Genomic DNA, 17,373 nt, shown 5'->3' on the forward strand with positions numbered 1-17,373 from the left:
GCGGTGGTGGTGGTTTTGAGGTGTTTTGAATTCCAGCTTTTATCCTGGGAGACAGCCCCCTGCTGTAAGCTGTATGTTGAGACTCTAATCCATTAACTATACAGAAGGCATGTTAACTCTTTCTCATGACCATGTGATAGGAAGGGTGGTGGATAAATGTGTTTGTTTTTAAAGATCTTGACTGGTAAGAAGTAACTAATATTTATGTCAGTGGAGTTATTTTGGAAGGAGCACCTGGAGGTAAGAACCAGGATATTGAAGGAATATTGAATGTGGTTTTAAACACAGTTTTTAGAGGGGAAAAAACAGTACATTTTTTGCTTGGTTATTAGCTTTCCATTTCTCTCTTTCCTCTCTTCAAGCGTTTTTGTACACACTCTGTAGCAGTCAACTGTTCTCAGGACCAGCGTGCAGTCAGTTTGCAGGGTCTGAAGGAATTACAGATTCCTCAATGTGATATAAACATGGTTTAGGATTCAGCCAGTATGCTTCAATAATATATGTACTAGTTCTGTGTTAATGCTTTAATGCTAATACTGAAAGCCATGCATGAGGTCATACAAGATGATGAGTAGGTCATTTCCTCTGGCAGTATTGTGCGGGACTTCATGTCTTCACCCTGAATTTGGCTTTATGTAGTAGGCACATATGTGTTCTCTTTGTTTTACTGTACAGTCTGTCTTTGCAGGGTGGGTTTTTTATCATCGTAAACCTTAACAATTGTTGCTTAATCCTCCGGGTTGTTGTCCAACTCCTGTTCTTTTTCATGCCCTTTGAGGTTATTTTGRGTGCCCAAGAAATCTGGAGAGGAGTCTTTTGCCTTTTCAGGCAGCACGTGACACTATAAAGACTGTCCTTGTTCAGGGTGACCTCCAGAGTCAAGCACGAGCTGTTCYTTGACACGGCCGCAGCTCAGGCACAGCTGGGAGCGCAGCTGCAGGCTTTGAGGGTRGTGGGGTCTCGCTGCTGGCCACACCATCCTATAAGGAGCTCCACTGGTTTCTCTGCAGAAAGTAGCAAGAACAGCTTTTAWGATTTCTCTCAGCATCTGTACTTGTCCTTTTCTCTTGTTTTCCTTTTTATTTTTGCTGACTGAACGTTTTCATACTGTTCTAGTAACAATTTTTGCCTCTATCCTCATCCCRCCCTTTTCTCTTTTCTAGAATGGAGTCTACAGAAAAATGTGAAGTAGTAATTCAACATTTTAATGGAAAATACCTGAAAACCCCACCTGGTCTACCAGGTAAGTGTAGCCATCACTTATTCACTGAAATTTRAAATGCACTGAACAATTTAGAATACAGAAGTACTGGAATGTATGTTGGGCTTGGCAATGTTATTGGCCCATCTATGAAGGCATACAGCTCTTGTGGTTGAAGCCAATCCTTTATGATCCATAAGGACTCAGTCCCTGCCCAAGTTAGTGTTAATCAAACATTTTAGTCTGATAGTAGTGAGTTTAAGTGTGCACAAAAATCATGTTGCCTTCATGTGTCTAATTTTTTTCCAGTTAGAGCAAAGACCACATAATTAAATATCTGTGCTTTCATTATTACCTGGGAATATAGCTAGATTGACAACTGTGTTRCAGGTTATAAAAGGACCAGGATTTCAGGTTGTCAGGATCCCTTTAACAGCAGCTGCTAATACTCATGGAGGGCAGTTCATATATGAAGCAGTTTTATACCATTTGTACTTGCCATAGCTTAATGAAATCCTGTCATTTTCTGGTAATATCCATAGAATATATTCAGTGGTGTATCCCTGCCACATCTAAAGCCCAGTTCCAGCCATTACCTTTCTTCTGAAATCTTCAGCTGTCATCTCTGTGGTCATCAACTGTGCAAAGTTTAGTGATGAGTTGCCTGATTCTTGGTGCTTGACAAGACCTCCCTGAGGCCACAAATCTGCAAAGATTCCTCCCTCAAATTGTCTAAAGAACTAGTTGTAATTCCTGGAGTTAAGTGAGCAGGAAAGCAGGAAATCCTTGTTGCAGGAGCTGCATCTTAAGTAATTCTCAGCCTTTTYTTTCTTTTTCTTTTTTTGTTACTTTCATTAAATTCCTCCTTATTCATTGCCTGGTTCTTTATGCAGAAGATGCACTTAATACTCTAATTAAAAGAGAGTCATCTGCACAACTGCTGTGTACAGTAATTGAACGGTACAATGTACATATAAATTATAGTCAAATCACCTTCATGCAAAAATGTAAAACTTCTAGCACAGGCTGGAAGACTCCATATCATAGACTTCTTTTTTTTTTAAAAAAAATGTAGTTATTGACAATTTTTCTTGGCTCTAACTRTCATATATTACCTGTGTGAAATATGGCAGACTCGTGCTATGCAGAACAGTGGGCAGAGTAACGTAGGCAGAGCCCTTGAAGCTTTGGCATTGTATGCATACATTAAGTCACAGGAGTAACCTATTTAACATCGTAGCAACACCYGATGGAAGGAGTGTGAATAGCAAGGATGCGGTACCCTGCGTGCTCCGTGGTCAAATTCCRGGTTGTCTCATACAGGACACATTACTTGAGCAGGAAATGAAGGAGAATATTTTTATACTGCCTGCTTGAGACAAAAAGAGCAGCATGATAAGGAATGAAAACTAAAAATTCAAAATTGTTTTCTTTAGGTTTTTTATTTTTAAATTAGYTTCCAATCAGGAATAAGATGGTTATTCAAAGCGAACAATGTGGGACACAAAATAGGAGTTTTGATCAGATAGCGTGATTGCTTGTTTTTCTTCCAAGAGATAGAGTGAAATTAGATATTAATGGTTATAACTATTACTGCATTCTCAATTAATYGGCTCTTCATCTCCTGAAGAAAGTTTCTATGTGAGAAAGTTGTTGGATGTTTTTCCCTCTTATTTATTGTGCTCGTACAGCGTTTGGTTGYAAAGATGGTTTGAGAAGTAAATATTTTGAGAGTTATCATTTACCTGGGTGCTATTCAGATGCAAGCAAAGCATATTGCTTCTTGGGGCAGAGCTAGGTAAAATTAGTAACTGGTCTAGCTGAAGTACAGAGTGTCTGTAAAATCCCATTTGGTCCTTTTAAGAAACAGGTTTTGTAGCTCCTAACACAAGAATTAGAAATTATCATAGTATATTTGATTCACATAAAAGAGAGTATTTGGGCCTAATTATTAGTGTAGGGTACTCTTGAAATCTATGTTTAAAGATTTTTTTATTCCTTCCTTCCTTTCCTGYGAAGCCAGAGAGCAAACATGATCACATGAGCAGTTGGGTGGATTCAAAGTGATACTGGCCATTCATATTCATCCACTTTTTACTGCAAAAAACATTCAGTCCTACTTTCTTCTTATTGACATAGTTTCCCATTACAACTTCTGCTTAGTTTTTACATCTGCGTTATGAACCTATATTTAAGCTTCCCAGCAAGATAGAAACATCTTGCTTTATCCCCCTCCTGGCAATTGCTTATCTTCCTGCATAGAGAAGCAAGGAGAATCAAGTCTCCTAGCATACTTGGAAAATCACAATCAGAGTCTGAGAATTATCCTCCCAGCATCTCAGTAATTGGCACGGAAATAAAATCGGCTGTAGTTATTGCTGTGACCTCTTTATGGATTTCAGTTAAAAAATGAGGAACCAGGGAACATTAGCGGAAGTATGCAACACTGTCTGTTATTAACCTTTACTGCTCAAGACATGATCTTACTGCAAGGGAAAAGTAATCAATCCTTTCAGGGTTAAATTAAATTGATTGGGGATTTTYATCTGGATTTCTTTCAGGCATGGCAGTGAGTGGGGCAGTTTTTACATTTTTGTCCACATCTCCTCTCACCCAAATTCTGATCTTCAGGTTCAAGGCTTATCACCTAATAATTGATTGGATGGGGCCCATTAGAAAAGAAATCAGCTCKGCTGCCAGACATTTTATACCACCCCATTTCCTGAGGAAGTTGTATTATGGACCACATGTACTGTTTTGGCAGCTAGCTTTTCTCCATGCTGGCCTCCTCAGTTATGTTCCCCAAGATGTATACCCTTGTGGGGCCAAAACACAACCACTATAGTTGRGTGACAAACTTTTTGGAAGCCTGCTTGCCAGGTGTCATGACTAGGATGTGTYATTACAAGCAATTACATGACAAGGGCATGTCTGTACCTTGCACCGTAACAGATAGGATCTTCAAAATGCAATGGGAAGTGCGTATATGTATAGCGTGTGTGTGTGTGTATTATGTGTGTATGGTAAAGTGTTCACATGTGGGGCCGTTGTGCTCAGTTATCAAGTCATGTCTGAAGAGGGACTGGTGGGGGTAGTTTTCRTCTGATGCTAAACAGCCCATCAGAAAGGCTGGACACCGCAGTTCTAGCTTTCACAATGAATAACTCATGGAGCATGACTTCGTATATCCTCCCAAAGGTGTATCTCAAATGTTCGTTTTGAATACAGAGTTCTTTCCCAGCTAGTGTTCCTATGACAAATGAGATGTAGATTTGGTTGGATGTACTTTTTTGTTAGAAATAAAACAGATGTTACAGCAGACTACATTTGTGTAACTGGGCACTTGAGCACAGCTGGGGGTCACTCATCTAAGCTGGCCCAGGCCGAGAGTACGGGAGGAAAGGGTAAAGCTTTGCTGCTCCTACAAGGAAAKGAAGGCACAGAGGGTGCCGTGAAGGCCCTTTATTCTGCATGTTTCCCAGGCAAAAACATATCACACCTTGCTTGACTTCCTAACTTGAACTACTGTATATTATCTCATAAAAAAATGCAGAGCTGGACAGTTGCAGTTCCAGACTGCCCTGCTTCAACCCTGTGACAGTGTAAAGGTTATTTGCTGGCACTTAAAACTCTTTGCTGGTCAGATGTGCAATACCTAAGCAAACAGAGCAGTATTGTGTCTRTATTAGTAAATCATTCTTGCTAAGGGTCCTTCTCCATCTAACTCCTTGGCTTCATTCCATTCAAAAGGGAATTGCTCAACTGCCCTGCTTGCTCAACAAATAAGCATTTCATGATGTTCAGCCTTAGATATACAGTGCAAGATAATTGTCTGTCCCATAAATAATTAGTAARTATCTTTGTATTTCTTCCAGGCTGAGAAAGTTACAGTTGTCTCTAGAAATCTGCAAACTCTTGGTGCTCTGCAGATTCCATATGAATTTCATGAACACTCTCAGTAGTTTTGATTGTTTTTAGAGGCTTTTTGGCTTATGTTTTCCCTTTATTAGGAATGTTTTTCTGAAATAAACAGAGCAGAGCCCAATGGGTAAGTTTTCACACAGCAGAGTGCAGCCCCATGTGAGGCTGATTCTGTAGACCCCTTATTGCCACTACGAAAAGAGAAGTCAACAGATGAGTAAGTCTGACCAAATGAATAAATCTGACCATAGCGCCATACTGCTCAATCAACATGTGACGGGCAGTAATAACAATGAAGGTCCTTCAGTACTGCCTCTCTTTGCATTGGTGAATAGGGTGCTTTAACATGAAATCCTGTTCATCTACCACTTTTGCAAGCACTGAATTCAAGTAAAAATGCCTAACTGCTCTGTCAGTAGCAAACCGATTTCTCTTTGGATTGGCCAGCTTAGGATACAGTTTTAGTGTAGAGTTTTCAAAGCGTTCGGCTCCCAATATCCTTGGATGTCTTTAAAAATCTTAATTTTTCTCTTTTTGAATAAATGCAAAGGCTTAATGATTCCTCTCTGGAATCTCACAGGAACATGTCTCAATTGCGATAATTATCCTCTGCTGATGCTTCCASTATGCTCTCTCACAGCACTTTTTAGTAATTACAGTACTTCCTGAATTTCATTTGCTTTGTAAATACTTCTGGTTATCAGATGCCATGGGGCCAATTGCTAGCTCTGGGAAAATTTCGAGAAGGTGAACGCATRAATATAATGCATGTTCAAGAATCTTGTATTGTTCCTTTTTCGTAGTAACTATATGTTGCTTTTGTTATTATTTCTAATGTGGAGCTACAAATATCTTACACAAAGAAAGCGGAGGGAAGCAATATATTCATGTAGGTAAGAGTGCCACAAATAACAACTGTGGCATTTTGGGGCAAGAGTTTTAGCAGAACAAAACCTTCAATGGGAAAAAAGTCCTCAACAACGCAGATATATTTGCAAGTGCCTCAGACAGCAAGACTTTACTTCAAATAATGATCATTATTGGCCCTGCCCTTAAATAGGGCCCAAGAACTGCCTTTTTGTGAAGACTCATTTCACTGGAATGAACTGTTAGTTATATTTTCTGCCTCTCTCATTAGTTTAAATATTTCTCCTAGGTCATCTCTTAGCTTCTCCAACCATGGAGAGTAAATTCAATTATTTAATCTTTGCTTCAGAGAAGTAGTCTTAGAACACGGAATTGCATACTTAAGAACAATATTCTTTCTAGGAGATCATGAATAAAACATTAAACAGTATTTCCAGTTGAGGGTTTGATGGGCAATGGATAGCAGCAAGTTTTACACAATTTTTCTTTCTTTCTTACTGGATCAGCAAATGATACCATGTTTGTCATTAGTGGTGCTGTAAATGGGTTTTCTGAGTGGATGAACTTAAAATGTTTTGCTTCAAACTGCTTAGCCTCTTTCTCTTAGTTTGCCTCTGTATCTTTTTATTTAATTGTGACTCTTCATTCATATGTGTAAAACACTAAAAAGCTATTCTAAAAAATGATTTTGTTGAGGAGTTTAATCTCATTTTACCAAGGTAAGTAATGCATTACTATATATATGTGTGTGTGTGTGTGTGTATATATATATATATATATAAAATTTATCTCTCTCTCTCTCTCTCTGTGTGTGTATATATATATATAGTTTAGTTATAGTAGTTAGCTTAAAACTTTCGTTGAGTGCTACAGAGAACTTCGAATAAACAGCATTCTATTAAAGTTTAGTACTGGTAATACTCTGTGGACCTGATTTAAAAAAGGTTTTTATCTCTTACGTGTTGTTATCTTCAGAAATGATCTGTGTTCAGAAAAACAAAGTTCCCTTATTTGTATCCTCACTGCCTTTAACATATACGATGTTAATATTATCTGAATTTTTTACATTGTMTACTTTCTAGGAATTCCATTTTGTAAATATTTTTATTGTTATCTGCTGGCTGCAGTGTATAAATCCATCCCTACTCTATCAGAATATATGATCTATGTAAAGTCCATTGAAAAATAACTGTTTTAACAAATTTTCCTTTTCTTTATCCTGTCCCCAATTCCCAACTGTCATTTTTAATGGAATCGCTGCTATCTTTCGCTCTCTGTGCTCCACAAGTGCACATGCTGAACTCATAGTTAGCAGAAATTTCTTTTACATCTTGAACCCTCTAAGCATCCTTTTAACTTCTGTCAGTTCACAGTCTTTATCTTTGGCAGAGAGTTTAAATCTTTAATTCCTTYTGTTATTGCTTTGTCTGAGTCCTCCAGGCGTGAGGGTGCCGTGCCTCGTCATGATTTGGCCCCTGGGTGCTGCTGCTGTCCTCGGAGGCCTGCTGGCAACCCAGGAGCAGTCCCCACCGCAGGTCAAGMGCAGCACAGGCTCTGGGGACCACTAACCAAGGTTGTGTGGGACATTTGGTGGTGCCTCAGGGCATATGCAGCCACTGGACCTGTGCATCCGTGGGGAAGTACAGTTTTGTTATGAGGACATGACATAATGGATAAAAACACATAGTAGGAGAGAGTCGTCAAGATGAACTTTCTTTGTGAGAAACTACAGGATGGGTCCAGAATCAGTAGGAAACATGTGCCCTTTTGCTTAGAAAGCAGTTGCCTGGTTGGCCTTCTGTGGCTTCGTTCTGTGGCTCCCGCAGGTTTCAATGGTATGGCCAACTTCATCAGTGCTGCTGCTTCTGTTTAGGCCTTTTAGAGACATGCCATTCGTACAACACCAGCAGAAGCTCCCGGCCGTTCCTCCACCTTGTGCACGGCTAAATTTCACTTGTAGTTAGTTCAGCCTGAACTTACTCTTCAGTTATAAGTATCAGATAGATTGTGACTTTGATTCAAATCAAGAGTTTCTTGGAAATCAAGAGTTTGTTGCATTTAAAAGTCAAAAAATATCTGTGTTACTTCATGCCATCCATGAAAATTTCAGATGCAAGCTGTGTCATTTTTGATCACTGAGTAAGACAGGTTTCTCCATCTTCAGCTCCATCTTTTTTTTTTTTTTTTTTTTTTTTTCCTCCAGACTACATTTATTTAACCTCCAGTTAGGACACTTCCTCGGCTGAAGTTGCTGTAGATGCTTTTGATTTCATAGCAGAGATTTCCATTTCCTGCCGTAAAGATCCATTCCAAATTTTCTGGACTTCTTGGAATTTAAAACTGTGTATTTTTTAAGGACAATGGATGTGTTTTTTGAAAAAAGTTTCCCTACTTACTCAAGACTTGATCTCATTTCCATTTAGCTCAGAAGAAGACTCCCTTTCACTAGCAGGATATAGGTTTAGATGTTACCCAGTAAGCCACAGTAGATGATGTGTACTTATTTCTTGAAGGAACGTAAGTTGGGCTAACTTATATTTCAGATATGTATTGGTGATAAGTCATGTAGTTTGGCTCTTCAGGGAATGTGTGTGAGAGAAGACTTAGGCCCTAGACAGTCTGCACTGTATCCCTTATAAACATCTTGATGGTGAGGTAGATCTCAAAAGAGCTGATGTGCTACGTTTTTTATGCCTCCTTTTATTTGCACTGGTACTGGTCTGCAGGTTTTTGGGCAAAGGACCGTATCTTCTTATATTTTAAATAACTATTTTATGAAATATTTACTTCTGAAATATGGTCATATAATTAGTGAGAAAATCTTTCACTGATGTTTATTACTTCGTAACTGAAAGTAATTAAAAAAAACGCGTAAGATCAGTTTGTGGTAATGCAGTAATTTGGGTCGTGATGTATAAAACAGCATTACTGCAGTTTGAATTAAGATCTTTGGCTTGGTTTATAAGATTGAAGTTAGAGAACAATATGGCATGCAAATGAGAAAATATTCCATTTTTCTTTCTGCAACAATATCACCTGTCGTATCTTTCCTAGTATTTCTGGAAGTCTACAGCATCAGTCGAGAACTGCATTCTTTTATCATTCATAACATCTAGTGGTAATGAACTGAGTCACAGTTTCTAATTCTAAACTAATTTTAATATAAACATTTTTTCCTTTTAACTTGAAGTGCATTCTTTACTTTGAAGAGTGACTGTGTAAATCTTCTAATTAAGCAGATTTGCTCACTTTTTATGCAATGGCAGAAATATTTGCTTATGAACAAAAAAGTAAATTTCTCCCATATGTTACTGCTGCATAACCAAAACAGCTGAGGGTCTGTGAACTGCATTCTGTGGTGCCTCAGCAGTAGAAGTGTCTACAAGGTCCAGGGACAGTGCTATTCCTTGGATGCACTTGTAAAATGCAAGACAAGATAGATGAGTTGTGCAGGCAAAATTTATGAGCCAGAAAGATTCACAGCTTGAATTTCAGACTGCTTAAGTGTAAAGGGCTGACAATTTAAAACAAAGCAAAACAAAAAAAGCAAATAAAAGCATGCAAATCAGAGTACGAAGCAGTGTGGAACACTGCAAAGTTGTTTGCACGTGATTCAGATTTTGGGAGGAGTTCTGCTTTTGCACCGGCTCTGGCCAGCAGTGGCACGACTCCTCGGTTTTTTATTTTATTTTTTTTTTCTCCCTGCTGCATTATTTTATTAGTCCCTTCAGGACACTTTGAATGATGGAGTACATCTGCTTTGCAGTCCCTACGACCGCAGTGTAGCATTGTTGCACCTGAGCCAGCTAGTTTAAAACTCATTTAGAAACGTAACTTAAGCAATTAGCTCAGCACAGACTAGCCACTTGAGTTGATAGTATGTTATGCTCAATAACATCCACCAAATGGTTTACATGTTCATATTTACCAAGGGGGATTACTTCCCTTTTGAGATAAAGTCATTTTAAAGTAAGATTCTTTTTTTCCCCTCCTTTCCTCCCTTCCTCTCYGCACTTTTCCTCTAGCTTTCAAGTCATTTTAAACGTTTTGAAATTCAGAGTATGGAGAAGTTTGAGTTTGAGACTTTGCCTGCAAATTGCAACTAACATGAAAAAAAAAGTTTTGTTCAAATTTGACAAACTCCCTTACACAGCCATATTTCAGCCACAAGTGGAAGCCACGGGGATTGGTCTTTTGAGATATCCCTATAAAATAAGAGTTTTTGGAGGATGGAGGGAGTAAGCATCCAGGTGCTGTATGTGTGGTCTGCACTTCCTGCAGGGCTCAGCRGTGATCTGATTGCTGCTGTCTTCTTGCATGCGTGGCAGCAAAGGGCCTCATGGAGGCTCTCATGTGGCTTCATTCCATCAGGGCTGATATGGAGAGCTTTTTCCAAGTATTTTCGTGGCAGAACTTGAGAAGAATTAAGTGGCTCAGAAGAGAGGATATCTGAACTTTTTCAGTGCTTTGTGAACAGAAGTCAACCRGTAGATGTTTAGTGTGTCCTTAAGTGTTTTGGGGGACATTCTCYCCTGGTGACTTTAAGGACCCTAACAAGAGAGGGAAGGCTCATAAAGCAAGAARAGGTTGTGTGGGGCTTGTCCTCGCTTCCTGATCTTGCTTCTCCACTATGCCTTCCCAGCTCCCCCAAAGCAAACCTTTCCCTGGCCACCAGAGGAGCACTGAGGGCTCTTCTGTGCTGCTCCCACCCTGGGAGTGTGAAGTGGCATGAAGTGTCTGAAGTAGCATGTGAAGATCTTTCTGTTTGTGATTCATCTAGCCAAAATAATGTAAGCGGAATCGCAGTGGCAGTTTCCATATGTTTTGAATACTGGGAGCCTCTTTCATAACTGAAGTCTCTTCCCTTTGCCCTCCTCCCTCAAACGTTACCACACAACAGAGAAAAGCAACTGAAGCTGAGTGTACTGGGGAAGCTCAAGTCTGACATTTTAGTTTATTTTTTTTTAATTTATTTTAACAACAATGTCATTATGGTGGTCAGTGGTCAAAAAGCCATGTTTCTTGGCTGTTTCTGTTAGGCTTTCTTGTTTGAATGGCAGTGTTTGATCACAGGATCACAGAAAGATCTTTTCCAGGTTCAATAACAAGAACTTGAAAGAGAGGCAAAACAGCCTACACCGTACTGTGACTGCTTTAGTGTCTGCAATGTGTCTGTAATTTACCTTCTGCAATATAAGAGACATTAGAGGGAGGGGAAAGGTTCTGGATGTCTAATTCTATATTTATCCTTTCTGTTGAAGCTCATTAAAACAGCRTTTTGGAGCACTTCCACCATCATTCTAGATAAAATCCTTGAACATATAGTATTCCAGAATTGCTACTGTTCAGCAAATAAAGACACAGAAAAATCGGGGGGAAGGGGGGAGGGAGTTATTTAACTTGATGATTGCACTGACATGGTATGAAAAATACTTTTCAAAGGCCAAGTTTTGCCAGCTTAACTTCAAAGTAAGACATTCCATTTAAAAAATGCAGTTTTTAACCACAAAAAAATAAACTGTAACAAAAAATGTTCCAATTGTCATGGGTGGGTCTTTACTTACGGTACTGTCTTACTGAATGCAGTCAGCCTCTTCAGCAAGTAGGTTACTGCTTATGCTATGAATTTTTTTTTACCCCCCTCTGGCTTTTTTTTTTTTTTTTTTAGGTAAATATTTTAACTTCTTGATCAAATGAAAAGCTTTGTAGTATAGAACTGCTACTATGGAGTTTTGAAGTATATACTGTGAATATGCTAATTAAGAAAACAGAGTATGGCCCAGTACCCTACTGCCTGTATTCTTAATTTCCATCTCCAAGCTCACCCACTGTGAAAGCAGCATGAGTGAGCTCCTGTCTTCCAAAACACTCTCAAGAAATTCACCATCAATTCAGTTTCACATTTTGGCTTAATAAAAGTTTCAGCTTTCAGGTTATTCGCAGGAATAGGAGCAGCTATATTGTGAGAGGCTATCTTCCACTGGTGCAGGACATGATGTCAGTGGTTGTTTTTCATCTCAAATTTATTGTATTTCATGCTTGCCCCAAAGGCCAGCAGCCCTGTTGGAAAGCCGGGGCAAGTGGGTTGGATGGAATTGAAGCCGGGAATGTTCTCCCTGCATGTGAGTGGTAGCATCAAAAACACGCTTGTGCCGTAGGAACCTGCTGTTCCAACAGGCATGTTATGTGGCATCAGGTTTTCCCTTTTCCACATAATAGTTATCTGTGTTTCAACACACTCCATGTCCTGGATGAAAGAGGAGTTTTTAGCTGTCCTAAATGCAGGTATTTGTTCGTGAATTAGGTATCAGCAGCCAGTTTGTCATTTACTTAAGCATGTATTTTGCCTGGTTGTAGCTTCAAACAGATACAGAGTTCTTTCTCATATCTCATGACCCAGACGGCTGGTTCTGACATTGCATGCTAGGCATTGCGCTCAAACGGGGATTTCATTTCAGTTCTAAGAAAATAAAAGGTGTAGGACAGTTAACAGTTTTAAGGTGGAAAATACTGAAGGTGTTAGAGGGTGTCTGAAGTTTAATTTTAAAGATTTTTTTTTTGAAGACATCCCATATTTACTGGTTCAGTTGATTTTGGTAAAGTAGAAGTTGTTCAGCACCTATAAAATTGAACATAACAAGAAGATTAACTCAAGTGTTTTTATTTCTGAACGCCATACATAGTCTTTGATTCCAGAAGATCTTTCTTTATGTTAAAGTGGTGACAGGCAAGAAGCTGAATTTGTAAGTGGGTTCCATGCAATTTCTCGTGTTTCTGTTCCTAATTTAACAGCTCTGGCATTTTTAAAATAGTTTTATTGAGAGTTACCTCAGTTTCATTAAATTGCGCTGGTATGTAGATATTGAAGTCTTTTAGGTTTAACTGTAGCTCCCTACCATTAATCAGCACCAAGTGTATGAAAATTAATAGACAGAGTGATGCTGTCAGACCTGGGAAATAAAACTGTTTCCTTGTCCAACAAAAACAATTTGGAGGTTGAAAGCTGCTATTTGCCACACAAGAAAGATCAACTCACAGGATCAGGAAAAAGCTCCGCCCTTCCTTTAAACCAAGAGTTTCAAAAAGATGCTAATTATATTGATTTTGATAGGGGGTTTTGTTCAGCAGATGTTTGTCTCCTAGGAAATACATGAGGACCACCAACATACTTCGAACAGACCTTCAAAAAAGAGCAGTCACCACATAATGGCTTTGAGTCACTGCTGGCAGAGCTGAATCAATGCCTGATTTGGTATCTTATTACCATTTCTCCTGCTTCGGATTCCGTACCTAGCAGTGAACTTGAAAACCCTTCTGTCTGCTACAAAAAACTGCATTTTCCAATAACAAAGTTAATTCTATTAACTTTCATGTTTCTAACCTCCTGCAAGAGAAGAACAATAGTGGCAAAGACCAGCACTAACCACTGTGCAAAACTGCTATTGTAATCTAGTCTTTCTTCCAGGAACACAGTGAGTCCTGAGGAGCCCAATCTCAATCTGAAGCCTGTAATTGAGCCCTGAGGAGGTATCATGACAGGCTTTAGCCAGCACAAGTGCATTTAATAAAATTAAATCTGGCTGTCAGAAGTTACAAACAGTAGTCAAGAAATGAGAATAACTCTGTTACCAAACACTGCTGACAGACATCCAGCTATGGGTCTGGTCTATTGGCGGTTTGTGGCAGAGAAAGATTAGTTAGGATGTTAGACTCATCAGTAGGCAGATCTTTCTTATGCACCACGGTGGAAACTCCACAGCACATGCTTTCCAGGAGATAGTGCAGCTGTAGAAATACCATAGGTTTGCCCTTTGTTTTAATCCCTATTTTGTTACTTGTTTAGCATTTCTTAAAATACTACTCTCTTGGTAAGAATAAGTTTAACCTRCACGAGCAAGTGCTTGAGGAACAGTTAACTGCATCTCACTTTGTTTGCTGCTGAGCACCTTAGAGAGAGCATTTTGATTAATAATGTGGTTGTCCATCATTCTCTCTAATTCCCCACGGGCTAAGGGCTATGTGTCTTCCCCACAGCTGGTGTTGCCGTGCTGTCACCATCTCTTCTATTTGGGCATTTCAAAAATTTCCTCCATGGGTTTTGAGCAGCCTCAGCCTGCAGTGAGCTTCTTGTAAATACAATGCTGCATCTACATGTTGTCTGCCTGCAGCACTAGGTTGGACATGGTCTGTGTCTTGTCATCTCTCTGCTCCTGAAGGAAGGGCTTTGCTTGCTGGTGACACGACACAGATTCTTCCTCAGCTTGGCAGTGCCGGGACAGGGTGCCAAGGGGTTGGACCTGGAGCCTATCCTTGACTGTCTTTTTCTCAACACAGAGTCAAAGTTGCTTAGTGTTTTACACTGTGACGGATTAGACAGGAAAAACCTTCTGTTGTCTGATAACCTCTTTTGATAACAAGTTTGTATCATTGGAGTTAAATCCGCATGACAGCTACTTGTCTTGCTTTGTCTGTTTTGCTTGGGCTTTTTGAGTTCTGATATGTGTGAAAGATGTTGACTGAATATGCCTTGCTTTGTTGTTTTCTGTAGATTAGGACACAGGCTTCTCACCTGGGAACGTTTGAGTTGTGGTGTGGCCCCATCTGTCATGGCAGAATTACCGGCAAGCCCGTTTTTCATCAGAGCCATGGTTCTCATAGGATTGTGTATATATACATATATATTCTGAAATTTTATTGATGGCCTTGATGAAGCATGTGCTAATAAGCTGTTCTCAAATCATCCTCTCTCAGATTTTAAGAATATGCTTGATTTTTGTCCTGAACAGCAGTGACCTCCCAAGTGTGAGCCTTATAATCAAAGAGTGAAAGAGCAGCTGGGTGAGAGAGCGAAGTTAATTTTGAAACTTCTGCCAAGAGCTTGAGGGACAGTTCTGAATTCTTGTCTTAAAAGACAAACAAGAGTTAATCATTTTGGATAGATCAAAATCAGCTTACCTGAATTATTTGAACAAAGAACTCCACTGAATCACCAGATTTATAAATGCAAATTGAAGTCCAGTTATAAAAAAAAAAACAGCTCTGATTTTTTGTACCTCACATACTTGAACTTTTTTGTTTGTTCTATATACTTATTTACATTTAATTCACTGTCCTTAATATTTGAGCCTCTCTCAAATGAATTAGTTCTCAGGGTGACTTAAGGAGTAATCTTTGGCCACTCTTTATGATAGGGGGGTGAGACTAAAGAAGGAGAGATCTACTTGAGGTCACAGAGGAAATTTGGAGTGCTAAGAATAATAACAATAATTAAAGCATTGCTCTTCCATAGCCTTTTTCACTAGTAGATTTTATGAAATCTGATCCTCAGTCCTAATTCAAGCTAATTAATTCCTTTTAAAGTCAGATTGTGTTTGTTTTGATGGGTTTTATTTTGCTTTTAGAGATTATGAACTTGTTTTTCAAGGTAATTCTTTTTCTGGAATTAAGTTTCCTGAAATTTTACCTTCRCGTGCCCATTTTTGAGACCATTACTGTCTGCCTCTTCCATCTGGATACTGTTTTCARTTTGTTGGCATGTGATTTTGTACTGAAATATCTGACAAGATGTGACTCCTGGAACTAGATTGCAGTTGAGCTGGACAGAGAATTGAGCCATGAATGTTAACATTCACATTCATCAATTCTTTTTTACAGGCCCCTGCACTGAGCTTAGCTCTTAGAAAAGAACTCCCGCGTTCCTTTCAGAGAGGATATCCTTTTGCTCTTGTGGCACTTTAAAGGTCTGTCCCTAATATCTGCCAAAACCAAAATAACAATTCCTTAGGTATTTCCTGTTTTCTCTTGTTAAGAACTCTACAGCATCTATCAACTTGAAGCAGTTCCTGCTCTTCCATGCTAGCTTTTAAGAGTTACATCAGTCAAACACGGCCAATTCTCAGCAAATTCCCATGCATTTGACATCCTGATCTATTTTTCTTTTGCAGCTTTCTCTTCATTTTCATTCTTCTGCCTGTATGTTTGAAATTTTTCACTGCTTGTTGTCTGCTTAGAAATCTCAGCACTCTGAAAAGGGACAGCCTTTGAGATGCTGAGTCTCCTCCTTTTGCCTAAAATTAGAAACATACTTAAGGCTTTTGTGGGATCCTGGTTTTAATTTCCTGGTGAAAGACTTCCCCTCCTTTTTTTGTAATACATTTTTTGACCTTTTTTTTTTGGGGGGGGGGGGGTCTATTTGCCTTAAAATTGGCTGCTCAGTTCCATGCACAGCAAGATGACAAAGTCCTGAGAATTTCTGTGGGCTTGTGAGCTAACAGGAGGARGATATGGGAAGTAGGCACTTAGTGGCATCATAACTGCTTTTGCAGGRCAATTATTCTTTGGTTGAAGAAGAGTTTGGTCTACACTATCTTTTGTTATGATTATTAATACTTTCATTGTATAAAAATTAAAAGGGGGAAATTTAGAGACTCTGTGCTCTAGATTTTAAGGAGTGTAATTTTTACAACCCACAGAAAAAAGTTTTCCCTTGCTCCTGAGACTATTTTGAATCTTCTGCGAAGAGGCTGTCTTCCACAGCAAACCTGTTCATATTGATTTGCCCTGCAGGATGTCTGGCAGGTCACCAGAGTCAAGCGGTATTATACTARGGTCAAAAGCTCGTTCCACAGCTGACAGTCCCTTAGCGAGAGTGTGCTATTCTGGCTCAGTTTTAAATGAAGGCAGAGGTAGCTTACACAGCCGTCAATCGAAAATGTGCCACCATGGCAAAAGGAGAGGGAGGTTTTGTCCCTGTAAGAGAGGTCCCGGATCACAGATTGAATAATATATAGTCTGGAAGCCCTTAGGTAGCCTGCACAGTGAGACGTTCTCGTGTTTGTTTCCCTGAAGCTTACATTCTGGTGCTTAATTCGTTATGAATGAATGTTACACCTTTTTCTGTTAAAAGTCATGGCCCTCGTTTTAGCAAGTCTGTCAGAAGGATGAATCTTGGACTTCATTGAAATCAATTCCTGAAAGCTGTCAGGGAGAAGAGGAGGGACCGTGTAATGCTGAGAGATGTTTGGAGAGGCGGGGACGAGGACTCTAGGATAATTGTGCGTGACATTTCAGATCTGTGAAGGAGTCAGTGAGGATCCGCAGCAGGGACAGGGACAACGCGCRCAAAGTGTCTCCCAGAATCAAGGCCTTTTCTGACTCCATCAGGCRTCTCCGGGTTTAAATGGCTATTAAATCAATTTACCTTGTGCCATCAGCATCTGGAAAGGCAGCTCTGCTGCACAGGGATGGCACGAGCTTCTGTGCGTACAGGCGGGATGTAAGGCTGCCTGTGGTGGATATGGTACAAAATGCCATCGTTGTTGATTTTTAGACATTGTGGGGAAAACAAAGCCACTACAGTCAATTTTCAATTTTCCATGGTAAAA

General features: G+C 39.5%; 1 protein-coding gene across 11 annotated transcripts in view; it reads left to right on the plus strand.

Moving 5' to 3' along the window:
• Positions 1–17,373, plus strand: part of RBMS3 (RNA binding motif single stranded interacting protein 3) — a 697,064-nt gene that overhangs the window by 556,842 nt on the left and 122,849 nt on the right. For all 11 annotated transcript variants that reach the window (XM_085311789.1, XM_085311790.1, XM_085311785.1 and 8 more), the window contains one exon: positions 1,164–1,243. In XM_085311789.1, the coding sequence (XP_085167915.1) occupies positions 1,164–1,243 (80 nt within the window). The remainder of the gene's footprint in view (positions 1–1,163; positions 1,244–17,373) is intronic.

This window comes from Rhea americana, unplaced genomic scaffold (genome assembly GCF_003343005.1).
Source record: "Rhea americana isolate MKP2758 unplaced genomic scaffold, rheAme1 scaffold_35, whole genome shotgun sequence".
Classification (NCBI taxonomy): Eukaryota; Metazoa; Chordata; class Aves; order Rheiformes; family Rheidae; genus Rhea; species Rhea americana.